This window comes from Globicephala melas, chromosome 5 (genome assembly GCF_963455315.2).
Source record: "Globicephala melas chromosome 5, mGloMel1.2, whole genome shotgun sequence".
NCBI lineage: Eukaryota > Metazoa > Chordata > Mammalia > Artiodactyla > Delphinidae > Globicephala > Globicephala melas.
In genome coordinates, this window is record NC_083318.1 from 139056051 (window position 1) to 139078657 (window position 22607).

At 45.9% G+C, this 22607-nt stretch overlaps 1 protein-coding gene across 2 annotated transcripts in view; it reads right to left on the reverse strand.

Moving 5' to 3' along the window:
- GUCY1A1 (guanylate cyclase 1 soluble subunit alpha 1) overlaps window positions 1-22607 on the reverse strand; it is a 59836-nt gene that overhangs the window by 20197 nt on the left and 17032 nt on the right. For both annotated transcript variants that reach the window (XM_060299891.1, XM_030865772.3), the window contains exons 2-3: window positions 8746-9135; window positions 1829-1890 (exon numbers count right to left, since the gene is read on the reverse strand). In XM_060299891.1, the coding sequence (XP_060155874.1) occupies window positions 1829-1890; window positions 8746-9003 (320 nt within the window). In that variant the 5' untranslated portion in view covers window positions 9004-9135. The remainder of the gene's footprint in view (window positions 1-1828; window positions 1891-8745; window positions 9136-22607) is intronic.

The window sequence follows — 22607 nt, forward strand, 5'->3', positions numbered from 1 at the left end:
AAAAGAAAAAACGAGAAGCTGTAAGCCTGCATGGACACCAGCAAATGTGCATATATTATACACAGAGACACACACACCAGCCACAAGTTCACACGTGATGCTGTGATGTGATCAAAAGGTCCTAGAAAAAGAAACACACCCAAAGCTCTCTGTGCAACCAACCTAAAGAGGTATCATAACGGGTTGTACTAAAACTCATTCACTTAACAGAAGTGGCGGACGTGGCATTTAAGGTACCCTCAGCGGGCAGCAAACTGACTGCAGTAGAAACAGCAGCTGACCTGCCAGAAAGATGGGGAGAAAGGCCCAATGTCCCGAAGAACTAAAGAAAGACAGCAGAGAGAAGCCATTTAGCATATCAGCAGGCAGTCTCATAAGAAAAAAGGTCCTTCATCTTATTTCAACAGTGGAATAGTGATGAGGACAATTTAAAAGTGTGAGCAACTCTAAGAAGTCAGGGAAGCGGTAATAGATTTTTTTAAATTTCCAAATAAAATAATTTTTTTAAGTTTTGAGAATTTCTTTTTAAAGAGATAGGTCTCTGGGAACACATCCTAACGGAATATCTGCATCTAGCTGAGGCACGTTTCAGGACACAAGGCCCTGGGAATAAATTCTGAGTAAACTGTCTGGCAAAGCCCTAGGCAGACAGACATAGTATAGTAGCACAGCTACAGGACTTGTTGGCTATCTTATCAGCCTGCCTGAGAATTAAGGTCAGAGGCGTTCTGGAATGCTTTCCGTATCACTCTGTAAACACAGCTTCTGTCAGACACATAGGTTCACACTCTCTCTTTTTGGACCTGTCTCTGACCCCTTCTTGCCTTTGCCTGCTGCCTACAGTGTGGGACCAGTTAGTCAGCAAGGGAAATTCAGCCCTGATGATCCGCAGAGCCGAGTACCCACTCCTGAGCAGCAGACAGATGAATGAACTCGTAAAATATTCCCGACAATGACACTGGTTTGCAAAACTTCCAAGTTCGAGTCTGAAAATTTGAACTCAAGTGTTTATTGTATTATTTGCACATGAAATAATTCTTTGATTTCAGGAAAACCAAAACAAGGCCAAATCAAGTTGTCCACCGGCAGGAAATGAGCCGAGATGTATTTTTAAAATGAACTCTAAAAGTCAGGTTGTTTTTTTTTAAAAAAATTACCTTATATATGAAACGGCTACAGAAAGCTTTCTTAAAGAAAATTTCAAAGACAGAGTAGAAGAACAAATACAAACGGAACTGGTATTCGCACACCAGTATAACCGAACCAGTTAGGAAAATACCGAAACACGTCCCTGAGTACTGCCCCAAACCCCTGAGTGGTCCTCCTCTTGCCCCTGTATCCTTTCCCGTCCTCCTGATGCAGGAGCTGAAAGTTTAACCTGTGGTCGAGGCTACGGGGGAGGGACAGGCAGACCCCAGCCTCTCGGTAGTGTTCTTCAAGCAAGGACTCTGCTCTGACCCACGCCTTACCTTTGTAGAACATTTCAGAATATCCCTTGCTAGGAAAGAATAGGCCTTCTGGGAGCTTTTTAAAAGCAAAAGCACAGGGCAACATGGTTAAACTCATGGGCTCTGAAAAACCCAGGCTTGAAACTCAGTTCTGCCTTTGCCTGAACAGCTCTACGAGCCCAGATATTTTACAGGAACCTGAGCTCAGTGATATATAAAATGTGAAAAATGAATACACTTGCTTTCATATGAGTGTTAGCCCAGTTCCCGGCACACCAAAATGATTCAAAACCCACGCATACATCACTCAGTGGTGGTTATTAGTAGCTGTGTCAGCGATTGCAACCAGAGATTCATGCAACTAAAGTGATTCAACTTACCTGCTTTCCTTTATTTTGTGTTTTGCCAGTGTTCTCTGAAGGGCAAGATTCAGCCGCTCAAACTGAAAATTGAAAGGAAAAGTTTTAAACATTCCCTTAAATAATCATATTCTTGAAGATACATACTTTACAGAAAATTGGTGCTGAAAGCTCCTTATGAAGAAGCAGAAGCAGTTACTTTAATAAGTGCAGTGAATTGACACTGTGAAAAAGGGGATAGATTTTCTACGGGCTTTTCACACTTGGGTAAAAGCAAAGCTCTCAGACTCACTTGAGTCTGGATGTGGGCTTTGCCCTCGGTGGGCGCTCACTGACAGCCACAGAGCTGGAATCAAACAGGAGACCTGGTTTGGTGAAGTCAAGCCTTCGTGGAGGAATCGCGGGCACCCCTTCCTCGGGGGCCAGAAACCCCTTGGGTGTGTGGCCAGGACTTCAGTCTCAGGGGCGCTCAAGCCAAGAGACTCACACTCCTTCCACAGACCCACGCCAGCTACCCCAGTGACCACCACCCTTCCCACAAACCCACATTTCTGTCTCATGTACGGTTTACGTGTCCTGCTCTAGAAAACTCCCGAGTTTGTCTCTCCCCTTTCTTTTTTTGCGGTACGCAGGCCTCTCACTGCTGTGGCCTCTCCCGTTGCGGAGCACAGGCTCCGGACGCGCAGGCTCAGTGGCCATGGCTCACGGGCCCAGCCGCCCCGCGGCATGTGGGATCCTCCCGGACCGGGGCACGAACCTGCGTCCCCTGCATCGGCAGGCGGACTCTCAACCACTGCGCCACCAGGGAAGCCCCTCTCCCCTTTCTTTTATCCCTTAAATCCAATCTGTCACCAAGGTCGGTTGATCACTGATTGAAACAAATCTCAGATTTCCCCGAACTTGCACTCATTTCCTTTCTTTGAACGAATAATCTTCACCAAATACTTGCAGTGTTCTTCTCTTCTATTGATTTCTGAGTATCTCATGAATCTTCCTAGATTGCAAAATAGTTGTACATAAGCCTGCATAGTTTTAAACACTGGCTTCAATACTATTAATCTCTCTTAACAGCTTGTTGATAAGTGGGAAGTAAAGCACTGGTAATTTCTTTGCATTCCGTAAAAAATCGTATGTATCTATGTGTGTATATAGCCACCAGTGCTTTGTGTAGTTTACGCAGAGGACAGTGGCGAATTCTCTGGCTATATCCCAAGTTGTGAAATTCCTTTTTCCTTGAGAACTATTTATATTTCTCTTGGAATTTCCACTGGTCAAGTGAGACAGTAAAGTTAAGCAAAATAGACCAAGCTTCTGTTTTAATAAAATGAGTCATGAAAATAAATTTTGGTGTTTTTTTAAAATTTATTTATTTATTTTTGGCTGCGTTGGGTCTTTGTTGCTGCGCGCGGGCTTTCTCTAGTTGCGGCGAGCGGGGTCTACTCTTCGTTGCAGTGCGCGGGCTTTTCATTGTGGTGGCTTCTCTTGTTGCGGAGCGCGGGCTCTAGGCGCGCAGGCTCAGTAGTTGTGACACGCGAGCTCAGTAGTTGTGGCTTGCAGGCTCTAGAGCGCAGGCTCAGTAGTTGCGGCGCACGGGCTTAGTTGCTCCGCGGCATGTGGGATCTTCCCGGACCAGGGCTCGAACCCATGTCCCCTGCATTAGCAGATGGATTCTTAACCACTGCGCAATCAGGGAAGCCCCAAAACTTGGTTTTTAAAGAGCATATAGAGCTTAGAAAAGAAATGTGAAATTTCTTGAAAGAAAATGCAAGGGCTGCAAAGAAACGAGAACTTAGATTTACCACGTAGAACCATTTATCTGACGGTTCCGGTAAGGAGAGCGAGGACACGTCTGCCTCAGGAGGAAAGAAGGGCTGGAACAGTGGGCAGATTCCGACCAAGGGCCGGATGCCTGGCAGGTGGGGAACGGCTTTGGGAAGAGAAATGGGGGCCTGTTCCTCAGAGCCCTTGAATCGGGGAAGGAGGAAGGGAACATTAAACCCGAGACCGTAAACAAGGCAGCTCAGCCGGGGGTGCTCAAGGATCTTCAGTTTCTCAAGGGCCTTTTTTCTTCTCTCATATATTGCGTTTTATGTCCATAAGCTATATTTTTTTCAGTGAAACCCTTAAAGTCTGTGGATTTTTAATTTTAAGTAGCTCTTTCCAAATTAATTTCATAGAAGTTTGTAGCAATTGGCACTCTTATCAGTTATATATGCGACTGCCAGTTTAGCTCCGCCCCATCCATCTTTCCGTAAAACCTATTCATATGGGAAGAGGGGTCAGCCGCGCGTAATGAGGGTCACTGCCTCTGCACGAGCCTGTCTTTCAGGCATTTGCTGCCTGACATTTGTTTCTTATTTTCTGTCTTCTCCACTAGAATAGAGACTCCAAAATGGCAGGGAATACCTGTTTTGCTCACTACTGCGTGCCCAGCACCTAGATAGTACCTGACCACGGGAGATGCTCACTACAGTGATGGGATGAATGAATGAATGAATGAATGACCATCACCCCCGTGCCCCCATCAGCTATTCAGTCTTGAAGGCTTGGTCTATAACATTTCTATCAGTGAGGCGATATAAGCCAGCACAGAGGTGTTGCTCTTTCAGCTTGTTCAAAAATGGATTTAGATTGTTTCCAATTTAAAATAGTTTGATTACATTTGTTTATATATGAATTGCTGCTCTGACCAGGAACTTCGCATGAGCAATGAGAAAAGAGAGTCCATCCAATTCTGGCACCAAAGACTTTTTCCTTCCTCACCCCGAGCGCTAGTTGAGACACCACCCTTCTCTCTCCTCCTCTTGACCTTTCGGTTAAAACACCAAGTACATGGTTTTATCCTTGCCAGTCTGTATTCTTCCTGGTCTATCATTTCCTTCCCACTGCCACCAGGAACTTCTTTTTCTAGTCCTTTCCTCCTAGCATATATGCTGCCATTGTAAGCAAGGAGAAATGGTCCCTCTCTCATTGCTGGGGTTTGTGGAACAGGTGTCTTCCAGACTTTCCATGTTGAATCAGAACTTAGGCCCTGCTGTACAGCACAGGGAACTCTACTCAATACTCTGTAATGACCTATACGGGAAAAGAACCTGAAAAAGAGTGGATCTATGCACATGGATGACTGAATCACTATGCTGTACACCTGAAACTAACACAACATTGTAAATCAACTCTACTCCAATAAAATTAAAAAAAAAAAAAAAGATTTTGCTTTTCTAAAGAAGAAAGTCCCAAAGTCCTAGCCAAGCTGCAGTAGCATAAGCTGGTGATACTGTGGTTTACCAGGCTTTCCTGTCTACTTCCATCACCCACCACTGCACCTCTGGAAAACTGTTATAAATTCAAAACAAGACAAAACAAAAGCAACACGTTTTTCAGACAAAACACGCATTGGTAAAGGCTGCTGGTGCATAGTTTCCTACCTTGGTGCGAGGGCTTCTACGATACAGCCTGAGCCTAGACCCTGAGATGACGCAGTTCACAAGAAATCCACGAACAGGACTCAACGTTCCTGAGACCTCAGGCCTCGTGACACAGAATCAATCACTGCAAGACAGCCCCCGAGGATACTCATATATTAATACCTCAGGTACAACTGCTGTTTGATGCCATATTGTCGGGAACACGCTGAATGGAATTTCATCGGTCTGGTTTATGGATATGTTGCTATTTCAGTTGATTTTTAACTTTTCTGCAGTTTTTTTTTTTTTTTTTTTTGGCCTGGAGGCTATATTAAGAAAGTTTATTTTTATGTTAGAGCAATGAAAAGTCATTGAAAGGTTTTAAGTATGGCAGGAGCTGGGATGGGGTGTTTTCTACAGTTTTTAATGATTTTCTAGACCAAGGATATTTCCCTCATAAGGATGTTGTAAAACTGCTTCTCTTCTTTTCTTCTTGCAACACAATATTTTGCAGCACATGTAGAGACTTCAGGAGTGCCCTCAGACCCTCTTAGTCTCACAAGGTCTTGGATTTGGGATGATATCCTTTATATAAGCATATCTGACTCAATTGATTCAATTCAGGAAGTGGGTTCTGATTTGCTACAACTGTGGCTAATACCATATCATAATTTCTTTAAAGACATTCTGCCTGAGGAGCTTACAGGATTACTGGGGAGAATATTCAAGAAAAATCAGCTAACAATGTAACAGAAAGAGCAACAGATTACGAATGAGGTGCAGAGAACATTCCAGTCTCCTCCTCAGTTATCTTTTACTGAAAGCAAGTGGCCTTTTATGTGTCAATTTCTTCAAACTAATGAAAAGTTTGCATTAGATGAGCAAAAGGACTTCTGTAACCTACGATTCCACAACTCTGGAAAGCCATCTCCCACCCTAAATCTGCTAAGGATATACTTGTCCCCCCATAAAACATAATTGGGGAGTTAAATCTGATTATCGAAAGCAAGAACTAGGGTACCATCAAATACTATTTGGAGTCTCTTCCTTTGGGTTACTGATAGAACTGAAACTGAACAGTAGGCTAAGCATTAAATCTGTCCCCTTGAAAAGAATCGGCTTAAAAAAAAAGTCCTACTTAATCAAAGACACGTAGATGTTCGGACAGGGGATGAAGTAATCTACACGGCCCTGGGACATTCCCTGTTTTAATGAAAGTGGCCTCAGTTGTGGGAAAAGAGTCCTGGTCCTTGATGCCAAGGGTCACCTCCTGCCTCTTGGAAGGCCTATGTCCTCGCCTTCCCTGCTACGTGACAGCGCAGTCAAACCTTGATGATTATTCCTGTGAGCTCATGAACAAACAACACAGATCCTTCTAAGTAAAGAAAAGGAAAACAGGAACATATATGTTTGGTGTTCAGAATGTTTTGAAAAGAGGTTCCAACATGTGTATGACTTCTATTGTAGGAACTCAAAACTTATCAAACAGAATAATGACGCCAACATGGTAATGACAAGACCCAGGGAAAGCATGGAAGGTCTCCAGCCGTCCATCCTCACCATCTGTTCATCCCTGTGCATCACGCTCTGTCCTTGGAAATGAGAGTACCAACCGCTTCCCAGACTGTGATGCCAGCCACCTGCCTGAGAAGGGCTACATCCCTCACCCCAGCCAAAGCTGGCTGGCTAGTGACTGGAGCAGAGAGAGAATAATTAAATATTTCCATCTCAAAGGCCACGAACCAAAGTACTACTGTGTTTTTTTATATTTGACATAAGTTCCCTCAACGTCCTGCTAATTCTAATTTATCCATCCTTCAAGCTTCCATTCAAGTCTCTTCTTTGTCACTCGAGTCCATATTGTTGACAGCAGTAATTGCTCTATCCTTCCAAAGCTGTGTGACTTTGGTCAAGTCACTTAGCCTCTCTAGTCCTTCTTGGGAGTGAAACAGGTTTCTCTCTGACGTCCCTTCCACTCCTAAAAGTCCCCAGTCTGTGGTTCTTCAGTGCTCCACACAGGCACAGGGGTGGTGTGGAGTCAACTGAAACTCATCCGTGGACGATGAGAGCTGGAGCCTGATCACATCAATCCCCAGCCTCCCAGTTGATGCGAATTTATATAAAACCGTGAACACTGACAGAGGGAGGAAGACGCACCATGAAGCCTTTCAGCAGCTCTTCTCTTTAACCCCAAGGGGCAATGAACCCTCCACATGCCCCATCCATTGCAAAGATATTTTACCTGGTCTATGCTCTGTCCCCAGGTTCTTTTCCCCCCGTTTCATTGGGAACTAATTGACATGCATCACTGTCTAAGCTTATAGGGCACAGCACGACGGCTTGATTTACATAGAGTGTGAATAATTACCACAATAGGTTCAGCTAACACCCACCTTCTCCTATAGATACAGTAAAAAGAACAGAAAGAAAAACAAAGTCTCCTTGTGATGAGAACTCACAGGATTTGCCTAATGACTTTCCTACACATCACACAGCAGGGCCAGGTAGTCATTTATCTTATAACTGCCAGTCTGTACTTTCTATGAGTTGTTGCTGTTGTTCTTAAGATTCCACATATAAGTGAGACCTTACAGCATCGGTCTTTCCAGAATTCCCTTAAGGGCTGCGCTCCACATCTCAAAACGGCATCAGGCTGTGCAGCCCAGCCCACAGAGCTACATCAAGATGTGTCTGGGGGCTTCCCTGGTGGCGCAGTGGTTGAGAGTCCACCTGCCGATGCAGGGGACACGGGTTCGTGCCCCGGTCCGGGAAGATCCCACATGCCGCGGAGCGGCTGGGCCCGTGAGCCATGGCCGCTGAGCCTGCGTGTCCGGAGCCTGTGCTCCGCAACGGGAGAGGCCACAACAGTGAGAGGCCTGCGTACCATAAAAAAAAAAAAAAAAAGATGTGTCTGAGCTGAGGGCAGGTGGGTGTCACGGGCAGGCCCGTGACCCTGACTCAAGGAAGCAGGCCAGGCCTGGCGTGAGTGGAGACTTCAGACTCTGAACCAGCAGGATGTGGCGGTCTTCCCAGCTCAGCAAGTTGCCAGGGAACAGACGATGCTCTTAGGAAAACCCAGCAGGGAATAAGCTATTCTTCAAGGAATTCGGTTCTAAAAATACAGCTAACGGATCCATAAAAACTAGCTTGGCATCCATGAGTAGAAAACGGGTCCTTGTGGGCAGTGAGAGCTGTGCATCATTTCACCAAATGCCCGTGCAGACTCCAGGTGTGAGCATTTCCATTTTCAGGTACGGATGCTGAGGCCAAAGGGTGAAGCGGCGGCTCGAAGCCATAAAGCCTGTCAGAGTGCAGGATGCTTTGGAAAAGCACGCAAGATTTTAAACATTTTCAGATTAAACACAATTTAGGAAAATGACTGCTTTAAAAAAATGTTTTAAAATGTTTCCAGAAAACAGTCTACATCGACTGTAGCCTTGAAAGTGAGAGAGCAAGCGTTCACATTTTCCTTAGGAAAACGTCCTTTTGCCATTTTCAGAATATCAGTAAAATCTCGAAAGGCCAGGGACTCACCTCCGGGAAAATCAGTTTGCAGATACTCTCGGCCAGCGTGTGCAGGTAGACGCGGCTGCGGCTACTCTTCCTCTGAGGAAGCCCTCCGGGCGGCTTCTTCGCGGGGTCGCCGGGACAGAGGCCCTGCCCTCCGGCCGGAGCTGCGGGCCCGCCCCCTGCCGCCTCGCCCGCGGGCTCTTTGGGGACAGGGCCCGGGGCCAGCAGCGAGAAGGGGCAGTCCCCCGTGATCTGCAGGTCTTTCAGCTTCGCGCAAAACATGGTGATCACCTCCTGGCGGCTGTTCTTACGGGGACCGACCCACAGAAGCCACTACGGGACCAGGGACACTGGTGACGGGAGCGTCCAGGGGCAGCAGAAGGTCAGAACAGAAAGAGGGGCGACTCTGGATTCCTACGGAAACAGAGAAAGGCAGGTGTGAGAAAGCAAAGACCATCCAGTGCTATGTCACTTTCAAGTAAGAAAAATTCTGGTGCAAATGTCAATGAATGGACGGAACATCTGGTAAAGATCTTGATTTAATACGGATGCATCCTAGTATACTAGTACTTCCTTTTAGTATTTTAATATTGTTCAAACGGAATGCAACTTTCTCCAAAATGTCTTTAGCACAAACTACTGATTCTCATTTTTATAGCCCATTTGGTCCTGTGTGATTCCACAAGAGTGAAACACTAGGGTTTTATGGCAGACGCTGAGTCTCCATCTATGTCATGTCACTGCTGGTACTGCTACGTTCTCACTGTGCTGTCTCTTCTGAAAAATCAGAATCGCATGTCTAATGTCTCCTAACCATACCTAAAGAAAAAAATGTATAGAATGAGGCCCAAGTACATGTGATTAGATCTGAAACACTGACTTTTACATGAAAAGAATTACATGAAAATATTAATTGAAATGATTACTGGCAAAGAAGATACTTGTCTCTATAAATAGTAAAATAACTTAAAAATATCACCAAAATGAAAAACACGTAATAGTTTTTCAAAGAACTCCTGATTCCTAAGACCATGCCATAGGATTTGCCAGGGTCTCTGGATCCGAATCCAGACAACACCGGGGTAAACCAAGAAAGCCTCTCTTCCTAGGGGTCCCTGAGGTCACCCGCACGGCCCTTCTGGCCAACTTTCCCTCTTACTTTTGTTTTTTTGATGTTCTGACTGAGTCTCCACACAATTCGCAACCCACGTCTCATTAGTTACTTTTCAGTGGAACCGTGTGGTTGTAAATTCAGCTTATCCACAGTACAATGATCTTGGGCTTCCCTGGTGGCACAGTGGTTAAGAATCCGCCTGCCGATGCAGGGGGCATGGGTTCGAGCCCTGGCCCGGGAAGATCCCACATGCCGCAGAACAACTAAGCCCGTGAGCCACAACTACTGAGCCTGCACTCTACAGCCCGCAAGCCACAGCTACTGAGCCCGCGAACCTCAACTAATGAGCTCGCGTGCCACAACTACTGAGCCCGCACGCCTAGAGCCCATGCTCTGCAACAAGAGAAGCCATCGCAATGAGAAGCCCACGCACCGCAATGAAGAGCAGCCCCCACTCACCGCAACTAGAGAAAGCCCGCGCGCAGCAACGAAGACCCAACGCAGCCAAAAATAAAAATAAAGAAAATAAATGTATTAAAAACAAAAACAGGGCTTCCCTGGTGGTGCAGTGGTTGAGAGTCCTCCTACCGCTGCAGGGGACACGGGTTCGTGCCCCGGTCCGGGAAGATCCCACATGCCGTGGAGCGGCTGGGCCCGTGAGCCATGGCCGCTGAGCCTGCGTGTCCGGAGCCTGTGCTCTGCAACGCGAGAGGCCACAGCAGTGAGAGGCCTGCGTACCGCAAAAACAAAACAAAACAAAACAAAACAAAACAAAACAATGATCTTGATTAGCTTGGGTCCACCAACTATTTCCATACTTGGAAAATCAAAAAGCACAAAAAAAGTGAAAAAGAACCCATGGTTACTTAACCCCACTAAGTGCCTGGTACAGGGCTGGGAACTCTGTATTTACGTTTAAGCCACACAGCAACCATTGGGAATAGGTATTATTATCTCCAATGGGCCAGAGGCTCAAAGTTTAGGTCATTCCATTTGAGATGCTAGGAAGTGCCAGAACTAGGCTTCAAATGTGCGTCCATCTGCCTCCACGGCCAGTGCCTTTCGATGAACCCAAACTCACTTCACCAAGTGAGACTGGCTTCTAAATAGTCAGGATTAGTTTATCTTAAAGATACGGGTTTTGTTTACATTAGAAAGCAAACAAGAGCATAATTCTCCTGCTCACTGGCTCGTGGTACTTGAATCATCCGGGGTAAAATCTTACGTCATGGGTATGTATAGCTGCTTCACTTTGTGTAGAGCAGAAACTAGCACACCATCGTGAAGCGATCATACGCCAATAAAGATGTTAAAAACAAAATCTTATGTTTCCATCTTTGGAACTGGAGTTCGATTATTTTCTTGTCTTTTCTATGCCCCTCCGTGCTCTCAGTATGTTCCTAATATGTATAAGCATCAGCTTGTAACTTGTCACAGATAAGTTACTAACAAGCTTATAACAATGGACAATTCACTTCCTAAACTGGGACAAATAAGGAAGCTAAATTCACATCCGACAGCCCCTGGGGTGTTGCTGGGTTATCGGGTTTGAGGAGGATGATGGATGCTGACTGGCCAGAAGAAGCTGCCAGGACTCTCTGTTTCTTTTTCTTTTTTAAAATTTTTATGTTATATTGGACTACAGTTGATTTACAATGTTGTGTTAGTTTCAGCAAAGTGACTCAGTTATACATATATATACCTAGTTTTTCAGATTATTTCCCCTTATAGGTTGTTACAAAATATTGAGTAGAGTTCTCTGTGCTCTACAGTGGATCCTTGTTGGTTATCTATATAGTAGTGTGTGTATGTTAATCCCAAACTCCTAACTTATCCCTGTCCCCCACCTTTCCCCTTTGGTAACCATAAGTTTGTTTTCTATGTCTGTGAGTCTGTTTCTGTTTTGTAAATAAGTTCATTTGTATCATTTTTTAAGATTCCACATATAAGTGACTCTCTGTTTCTTAAAGTCAAACCCCAAATCTGTGATCACACGTCATTCTTTTTTTGTTTTATTTTTTGCGGTACGCGGGCCTCTCACTGTTGCGGCCTCTCCCGTTGCGGAGCACAGGCTCCGGACACGCAGGCTCAGCGGCCATGGCTCACGGGCCCAGCCGCTCCACGGCATGTGGGATCTTCCCGGACCGGGGCACGAACCCGTGTCCCCTGCATCGGCAGGCGGACTCCCAACCACTGCGCCACCAGGGAAGCCCGATCACACGTCACTCTTATTCTGCGGGCAGAGAAGAGGGCACTTCTCCGTCAGTGGGCTGCTGAGTGGCCCAAAGGAATCTGGTGATGCAGGAACGGCTACTTGGATTCTGAAAAACCTACAGATCTAGGGCTCTCAACCAGGCTTCGTTTAAGATTCAATTCTACAAGTGTCTGCTTCTCAGTCTTTAATGTATCTCAACATAACTGTTACTGTTTACTAATTCCTGTCCTCACACACACTGTAGATCAGGGTCAAACCTTCCCGTAAAGGGCCACAGGTCACTTCAGCTTTGCAGTCAGTGGCTCCACTCCCCATTGCTGGCAGGAAAGCGGCCACAGCAGAGACACAGAGGGCCGGGCATGGACGTGTTCCCATAAAAACAGGCTGCACTGGGCCCACAGGCCACAGTGTGCTGACTGCTGTTTGCAAAAAGCTGAGCAAATTAACTGAAGCATTTAAATCCAAATATAATTTTGACTATAGGGTCAGAGTTACTTCCTCACCTCTTCTCCCCATCCCACTCCTAAAATAGAGAACCTCTATGGAGCCAGTTCTGTACAACTTGGAGATAATAAAGGAGAGTATAGTAGATAATATTAAGTAAATATTCATTCATAAAAATTATAATACCATTATTTCATATGAATTTTTAGGAAGAAGGACCGTATTAATTGAATGCCATGGTTTCAGTTATGTAAACATATAATACGATAACTAGAAAAGAGGGCACTCAAAAAAAAAAGAAGGCCACAAAAAACACAAGATTATATGTTGGAGCCGATGCAGGTCTGGAATTTCTTCCTCAAACAAGTTATCCTGGTACCTATTAGAATTTTAGTATTGGACCTAGGAGTTTGACATAATGTAGTTTATGAAAATTCTTCCATTATGCTTAATCTTCTCATTTAAATTGGATTTCAACCCCTGTCCCCAAACCCAATATTTTACCCTCATCTTCTCTTCAATCTCACTAGAGCAGGATACAACTGACCAGTCAACGTTCCTGGAAATTCTTTCTTCTCCGAGATGGCGCAATGCTCTAATTTCCAGCCAATGTGCCTACCGTGGTTTTTTTTTTTATTAAACTAAAAACAGCGACAGGAAACAAGTTGTGCATACTGCAAGATCACTTAAGTGTTTAGTGTCATTAAATCACATATGTATCAACAAACTAATTAGCATCCTTCTCTGCTCAGCTGATGAGATTACACTATGAACAGATGCACCCAGTGCTGATACCTTGGAAACCCGTGTTTGTCTTGGGTTTGCCGGGAAGACAGACTATGTTCTTCAACAGAACGAACGATGATTTTTACGTGTAACATTAGCAGCAACTTCAGAAACGGTTGGGTCAGTTCCTGAATCCAGTACAGAGCTGGGTGTAGAGATGGTAGTGACAGGGGAAGGAAAAAACAAGTGAATCAAAGTGATAAATTTGGTGACAAGGCCTTGGCAAGCAGTGGGAGAGAGATTCTCAGAAACTCGGAGGGGTATTTGCCATCCCCAGGGTTGATGATTAAACGGCCTCCAAGTCCATTGACTGCTCTCTCCCTTTACTGGTAAGTGATTAACTCCACTAGGGTGAGAATAAAGACCCAAGTACTGGCCTCAAATTAATAACCGGGAGGCAGAAAGTGGATCTATGTGTGTGTATAACTGATCCACTGTGCTGTGCACCTAAAACTAACACAGCATGGTAAAGCAACTAGACTCCAATAACAATTTAGAAAAGTGATGAGGATGCCTTGCTGTGCAGGTAACGGGATTCTCCATCATGAACCTCTAGCAGAGAATGAAGCCCCAAACCCTTGTTTCCACATGTAAAAAGAAAACCTGAAGAAAGCACCCTATGCATACTCCATCACACAGAAAGCCTGTTTTCCAACAGCAGGTCATATGCCAGACTTAGCGCCCAGCCATGCCGAAACCTGTGATTCAAGAAATGAAAGTGTTTTAAGATTAAATTCCAAAGTCCAGCTTTTGAAGAGTAGCTGAAAGAAGAGAGAACTTCAAAACAAACTGCCTCGGGAAGGATAAAGTGTACCAACCCCAGCCCAAGCTGTAGCAACCATTTTCATAAACAAACGTCAAGAAGACAGCTTCATGTTCAGAAAATCGACCGTTTTCATTCCTTAAAAGCTGAAAAATTATTAAATAAAAATCCAAAAATCAGGCCTTTAAAATATGTTTCTTTTCACCTGGCAGTAAGCAACGTGTATAGAACTTTCCCCTGCGATAGATCAGGACAGCAGGACAAAGGAGTAGAAAAGCTGGTGAGAACTTCCAAGTCTGTGCAGTGCTGGGCAGAGGGAGGGCCAGCGAAGGCCCCACTCCCAGCTCCCCAGTCCCCTCTGCTTCCCCTTCTGGTCACGGTCCCTGGGCTGCGCTCACCCCCTCAGACGAGATTTATTCCTGTGCCTACGAGGCCCTGGCTTTGCTTCTACCGTGTCACTCAAACCTCCGTTTGCTAAATCCAACCGTGCGCTCCTGAAACGTAAAGCTCTGCACACACCTGACTCCCCGTGCTGCTGGCACTTTGCTTTTCATAACCTCCACTCCCACGGATTCTTCGATGCACTGGATTGCTTCCTGCTTCATTACTTCATTCCTCCACTTGTTCACTTTCATTCTGTTCAATAAGCGTTTATGGACGGCCTAACTGTGTGGGACCTTCTTCCAGACGCAAGGGCAGAGCCACACACAAAGGACATCACAGCCACATGGAGCTTACAATCCAGTAGAAAAACTATTTCTTTTTTTTTTTTTGTAACTCCTAATTTATCCCTCCCCCACCCCTTTTCTCCTTTGGTAACCCAAGTCTGTTCTCTATGTCTGTGAGTCTGTATCTGCTTTGTAAATAAGTTCATTTGTACCGTATTTTCGATTCCACATATTAGCAATATCACGTGGCATTTGTCTTTGTCTGTCTGACTTACTTCACTCAGTATGATAATCTCTAGGTCCATCCATGTTGCTGCAAACGGCATCATTCCGTTCCTTTTTATGGCTGAGTGATATCCCATTACATATTCGTACCACATCTTCTTTATCCATTCCTCTGTCGATGGATAATTAGGTTGCTTCCATGACCCGGTTACCGTAAATAGTGCTGCTGCAAACACTGGGGTGCGTGTGTCTTTTTGATTTATGGTTTTCTCCGGATAGATGCCCAGCAGTGGGATTGCTGGGTCATAACAGCAACTCTATTTTTAGTTTTAAAGGCACCTCCATACCGTTCTCCACAGTAGCTGCACCGACTTACACTCCCACCAGCAATGTAGGAGGGCTTCCTTTAGGAAAACTCCTCCTGACACGACAGTTCCCAGTGTGATGTGTGCTATTAAAGGACAGCCACACTGCGATCTAGGAGGGACACGAGGGATCCAAACCCAGTCCCAGCAGGAAGAGACGGCGAGCTGAACGGGGGCCACGAGCCAGGTGAAGAGAGCCCCAGAGAGAACAGCGCGCTTGGAGGCCAGGACGGACCCAGTCACGTTCCAGGAACTGAACCAATCCCGGCCCGGCTGGAGCAAGCGGTCGGAGAGCTCCCGGGGAGGCCAGGACCGTCCAGACGCGAGCGTGTAATCCACGCTGCGTAAGCCACCGCTCTCTTCTGAGGGCAATCAGCCGAGTGACTAGAGGTGAGATCGGGATCGTATTTTTAAAAGATTATCTGAAATGCAGAATGAGGGCTGCATCAGAGTTGGGTGGGATTACGGAGACACCCTGAGGATAAAAAGTGGATCAACCCCTGCAGTGTTTCAGAGACAGATCCCACAGGCTGTGTCTCCCGGCGGGACGTGGTAATGAAGGGAAGGGAGCCCAGAGTCCCCGGACTCACCTTCTCAATACCCCAGCCCCGCGGAGGGGAGACCAGGGTCCAGGGACGGCCACCAAAACGGTCTGCAGTTCACTTCGCAGGATTTGGTCATTAGGCCATCACTACGCCCAGATGTGCAGTTTTCAATATTGCGTAACCCCTCGTGGGGGCTGGATGCTTCAACTCTCCTACTGAAACCCCCTTTAGGGAAGCAATTCTTCCTTCTTCAAAAGCCCAGACGTGGGCAAGCTGACTGCCGTTCAGATTCCAGGCCAGGGACCCACCCTCCCGGGGCAAGGCGCCTCTAGCTCTCTGCAAGAGTAGAGGTTGCTTTTCTTAAATATTTTTGTTCCTAAGAGCCAGTACTGGTCACCCTCCCCCAAACTAAGGGGTCAACTCTAAAGTCCACGGCGACCTCAGTTCTGGGGACCCAAAATTCCAGCATCCCCCACTGGAAACAACTGCCTCACTAAAGCTACACTACGGGACATAACTTATGTTTAACACACTACATTAATCCTTTCTTGAAAAAAGGTGGCTGTGATCCATACCTTTCTTATTGCATTCAGCAGGCAATTCAGTGACAAGTTTGAAGTAAGAGCGAAGTTTAGTGCACTCTAGAGTAGGGAGGTTTTTAACTCTAAGAATGATCATTTTTTGATTCTCAATTGTTACAGCAAAATGTCTACAGGATGCTTTATAACTAATTAAAGAGTAAAACCTTTGGGACTATAAATCCTGAATATCTGTGCTTTTAACGATCACCACTGAAATCTGAATGCGTACAGTTACTATCTCTTCAAATTAAATATCATTCCCACTTAATGGCAGGTCACGAGGAAATCAGATAAACATTTTGATATTTTGTTCCTCTAACACATGAAATAATCTCCAGCTATTCCTCTAATCCCTATCATAGTTATACTGCTCAAACAGTTCCTTACAAGGACATAGTCATCTAAAAATACATTTACAGGGGCTTCCCTGGTGGCGCAGTGGTTAAGAATCCGCCTGCCAACGCAGGGTACACGGGTTCAAGCCCTGGTCCGGGAAGATCCCACATGCCGTGGAGCAAGTAAGCCCGTGCGCCACGACTACTGAGCCTGCACTCTAGAGCAACAAGAGAAGCCACCGCAATGAGAAGCCCACGCACGGCAACGAAGAGTAGTCCTCTCTCTCCGCAACTAGAGAAAGCCCGTGCACAGCAACTAAGACCCAATGCAGCCAAAAATAAATAAATAAATAAAATTAAATTTTTAAAAAAAACATTTACAGAAAATATAGTGATTATTATGAAAAGGGTTAAGGGAGACGAGTAAGGCCTTTTTACTCTATGAAAAGCCATCTTGTTTTCATCTATTTGCAGATAAACACTGTGTATTTCTGTATTGTGGTTTGGCTCATACTAATAAATAGGGGAATAATGTCAGCGTAAAGTAGCGGTCACATTTGAAGACGCCCACCCACCCCTGCAGGTCCCCTCATCTCAGTCTGAACACACGCCCTGTCTTGGAAAAACCTGTTACACAGTTTCCTTTATTGGTTCCTTGTCTCAGCAGGCTCTGTGCTTTCCTATAATATAGTCTCTTCCAATCGAGCTACCTTTTTTCCCTTAGATCAGTCCTATAATTACTGTAGCGCGGTATTTATCAGAATTCAGCTTGTCTTTTAAACTAATCTTGTATATTTGTTAGCACTGTTATAGCTTTTGTTAGTGTCCATAAGTGCTGACTGGTTTCACCCCAACATATTTTCTTCCCATAAATCCTTTCATTTTTAGTGTGTAGTTTTGCAACATACAGCTCTTTAGGAAGTTATGTTGTATAATAAGTGCCTATATTCTCAGCAATGTTGTTTGTTTTTTTGTTTTTTTTGGTACGCAGGCCTCTCACTGTTGTGGCCTCTCCCGTTGCGGAGCACAGGCTCCGGACGCGCAGGCTCAGCGGCCATGGCTCACGGGCCCAGCTGCTCCGCGGCATGTGGGATCCTCCCGGACCGGGGCACGAACCCGTGTCCCCTGCATCGGCAGGCGGACTCCCAACCACTGCGCCGCCAGGGAAGCCCCTCTCAGCAATGTTTGATTTAAATTTACAAGTAAGGCAGGAATTCCCTGGTGGTCCAGTGGGTAGAACTTGGCACTTTTACTGCCCAGGGCCCAGGTTCAATCCCTGGTTGGGAAACTAAGATCCCCCAAGCTGTGCAGCCAAAAAAATAAAATAAAATAACAGGTAAGTTGAAAAGCCTACTTAACTACACGGGAGAAAACCCAATAAAGTACATTCTCTAAGGCTCTACAGATCTCGTTATGACTTAGGTTGTAAACCCTGATGAAACTTTCCAAACGGACCCCACGTGAGGAGCTGAGTGAGGCTCCGGGACCAGAGGCTCCACCTTTGCCTCTTCCTCTACCCTTTACCAGCTCTGTGACGTGAGTCAAGTTCTTAGGCTAACTTCACCTCCACTTTCTCCATGTGGAAATAGGGATCCTAAAAACAACGATTTCATCCACGTGCTGTGAAGGTAAACATATAAAGTACTTAGGAAAGCACCTAGCACAGTATGTGCTGAATAAATGTCAACCAGCACATTTCCTTCTCAGCAGCAGTGTGATACTGAACCGTTTTCTTAACTTCTGAGCTTCTGTTACCTCACCGGTAAGGTAGTATGAAACGGGGATATACGAGGGATCAGAGAAAATATATGTAAAGGCCTTCCACAGAACAATCACACGCACAGAAGGTCACTAAATAAATGACTGACAAATGTATTCTATCTTCTCAGAAAGACAGGTAATGTTTTCAAGCTACGACATTTTTTCTCTTCACTTTTCAAAGCCAAGGGAACTCTGATTTATATCAGGTGCTTGGTGTCCCACAAATATAAAAAACATTCTCCACTTGAAGAACACGACTGCCCACCAAGAAAGTTGTTATCTATGTCAATAGTTAGGGCTCCTTTCATTGAATTACCAAATAGTAGAGTTTACAGCACAGCCCAGGGCACTAAGATGCCATTCTGGTTTCATCTTATGTAATTCTATCAGCTAATAAGTTGCATGCCAAAGTTCTTTAATAAAATATTAGAATAAACATCGAAGAACTATGCTAGATTTTAAATCTCTTTTTCCACTCATTAAACCAAACTCGTTATATCAATCGAGCAAATATTATGTCATTGGAGTGCATACTATCTTCAATAAATACACATTATTCCCAATGTGGAAATTTTTTAAACAAAATAAACTCATAACAACCAAGGTAAAATGGAAATTCCATGGTATCTGATTTTCTTTTCCTAGAAGTACATTCTGGGATTGACTGTCGTATCTGCGGAGCATCTGATTTAACATTTTGAACAACGAGGAGGCATTAAGGTGGCTTCTCCTTGATGGGAAGGAAGGGTGACCCTACGAGCACAGAATTCCCTCTATGGTGGAAGAAAGTCAAATCATCTGGGCTCTAACCTGTCATATTTGGAAGGAAGATGATGGAAGAAGACACAACAATGACTCTGGATTCTTCTAATCCAGCCCTTGGAACTTTTCCCAAGATCCTTGAGAAGAAAGACCACAAACTAACAGAGTCCTAAAAACGTAAGATCTGCGAGCATTGCTGGAGACAGAACCTTCCCAGCCTCACCACGAACAAATCAATCAAGATGCGTACGCCTGGCCACACAGGCACCAACAAAGAGAAAACCAAGGAGACCCGAAGAAAGGCATGGCAATGGAGGCGCGGGTGGTGAGCCAAGGGGAGGGTCAGACGAAGCTAAGCCAGCCCTGAGCAGGCCGCTGGGCACTCATGGGGTCGGCCTGTGGGGCAGGTCCAGCCTACTGCCCGGTTTCGTCCAGCCTTCGCGCTAAGAATGGTCTTCACATTATGTAATGGAGGCAAGCCAAAAGAACGTCTCGTGATGACCGAGCACGAAATGAAATTCAAATTGCGGTGTCCACAAATACAGCTTCACTGGAACACAGCCCTGTTCTGCCGTAATAAGAAACATAGTTGGTCTCTGCCCACTCTCGCCCTTTTCTGTTTCCTGGCTCGCAGCTCCGCAAACCCTTGGAATCTCCAGAGGGATGGTGTTTTTTACGCAAACCTGGTAGCTGGTGGCTGGAGGCCCCTGGGCAGCCTAGGACGGGGCCTCCTTGCCAGGGAAGCCAACCTGAGATTAGAAGGTTGGAACTTCGCATCCCTCCCAGATCTCTCGGGGGCGGGCAGGGGGGTTGGAGGTTGAGTTAATCACTAATGGGCAATGAGTTAATCAATCATGCCTACATAACGAAGCCTCCGCAGAAAACCCCAAGCGCAGGGGCGAGCTCCGGGCTGGGGAACACGTGGAGGGGTAGAAGGATGATGCGCCCAGAGCTCACGGAAGCTCCGGGTCATTCCCCACGCCTGCCCTGTGCGCCTCTTCCATCTGGCCGCTCTTGAATTGCATCCGTTTATAATCAACGGGTAATATAGTAAGGAAGCTGCTTCCTGAATTCTGTGAGCTCCTCTAGCATAATGTGGACCTCAAGGGGTGGGCCGTGGGAAGCTTCCATTTAGAGCTGGCTGTGGCATGAATTTGAGATTAGGCTCTGAAGTTGGGGCGGCCTTGTGGGGCTGAGCCCTTAATTAATCTATGGGATACGGTCTCAGAACTGAATGAAACTGTAGGACACCCAGATGGCGTCGGGAATTTCCTGGGGAGGAAACACACACAGTTGCTGTCGGAAGTGAAGTACCGATGAAAGAAGGAAGACGGGGCTTTTCAATGTTTACAAGTTCATCCATTTACCTGTGGCCTAAGGCTGCTGCTTTGGAACAACAGTGGCGGAGCTGAGTAATTGCGACAGAGACCCAAGGCCAGCAAAGCCTAAAATATTTACCGTCTGGTCCTTTATAGATTCCGTTTGCTGACCTTATAAGACATCATATACGTTATCTCATCGAATCTTCACAACCATCTGACGGGGAGCGAGTGTGTATATGTTACACAGGAAGAACCTCAAATGTAGATTAAGGAACTCGTGCTTGGTCATTGCTAGTGAGTGGCAGAAACAGGCGGTGAACCCAGGCCCATCTGGTTATAAAGCCAATGCTCTGGGGTGACGTTGAAAAATGGGGAATTTTATATACCATAGTGATGATTACTCAAATTGTTCTGGCAGTACATACAGTCGGGGAAGACAAAGGTTAAATTTATCTGCTAAAATGGAAGGTCAGACTTTTGGGCCTGGGACCGAGGGAATGAAGACATCCCAGAAACGCAGGTGGGAGGGGCCCTCTTGGGACCCCCGTGAACTCTAAGGAGACCCCGTTGTGCAAAATTTCACTTTGAGCCTCTTTGGTTTTAGGAATCAAAGTAGAATCAGAAGACAACTAGAGGGGCTTCCCTGGTGGCGCAGTGGTTAAGAATCCACCTGCCAATTCAGGGGACACGGGTTCGAGCCCTGGTCTGGGAAGATCCCACGTGCCGCGGAGCAACTAAGCCTGTGCGCCACAACTTCTGAGCCTGTGCTCTAGAGCCCGTGAGCCACATACTACTGAGCCTGCATGCCACAACTACTGAAGCCCGCGAGCCACAACTACTGAGCCCACGAGCCACAACTACTGAAGCCCGTGCGCCTACAGCCCATGCTCCGCAACGAGAAGCCACCACAATGAGAAGCCCGCGCACTGCAATGAAGACCCAACGCAGCCAAAAATAAATTTATAAAAAAAAAAGACAACTAGAAAGACTGTGGTTGTCTCTGACACACTTAAAGCATCTTTATTGTAAAGGAGAGGAATAAATTATGGGAAAGTATATTTTTCTGAGAAATTTTCTTTTAAAATCCTAGGGAAAAGGCTAATAACGGTGAAAAAAAACCAGAGCTGGATTAGAGTAATGTTGACACAGAAGAGAGTTAGGTTTTTTGAGTTAGATCTTCCCTCTTCTGTGATTCACCCAAAGCTCCCGTCCTGGAGACCTCGGGCGGGGGGAGAGAGGTTTCTCCGGCAGCTCCGGGGAAGTGGGGTACACAGGCCACTGACTGGTTAGACGCTGCCGGGCAGTCACGGGCCTTCTAGAGTTTTCCGTTCAGCTCTTTCTGATTCTTGAGACAGAAAATGGTCTTCTGTCACTGACACTGAGACACGGTCCTTGAAGCTTATGCTGGAACCAGGCCAGCCGAAGAAATGCAGCAAATTCCAACAGAAATTCACTTCTTTCTGAGTTTCTACATTAGGATCAGTTCAGAAGAAACCATTACCAGAAATGACACCTGGCTTCTGAACACGGATTTGCAGGTGTGTGTCTGGACACCCCAAGGGGCATGTTGAGAGAGCAGGTTCTTTCCCATTAAACCCAAAACCACGACTACATTGTTTTAAGGCCTTCTCATCTCTGACCAACTGAAAACAGGGAGGGTCCGAAGAAACTTTCCTGTTCACAGCGAACACAAACAATGTGTCTCCTGCATTTCAGTATCTTTTACACAAAAGTCAACATAAGGACACAGGCACTTACATGATACAAGTTCAGAACTTGAGACCTTAGAGGCTGTTAACTGCAGTCCTTCCCACTCGCAGATGGCGGAACAGAAATCCAGATTCTCGTGACTTGGCCCAAACCCCAAAGCTCCTGAGGGACAGAGGTCGCTCAGCAGCTGAGGCCACGTGATCACTCCACACACTCTGGTCACCTCCTCAGCTGAAAGGCAGAGACGCCCCCGCCATCGTGGAGGCCCCGCAATGGCTGCGATGCTTCGA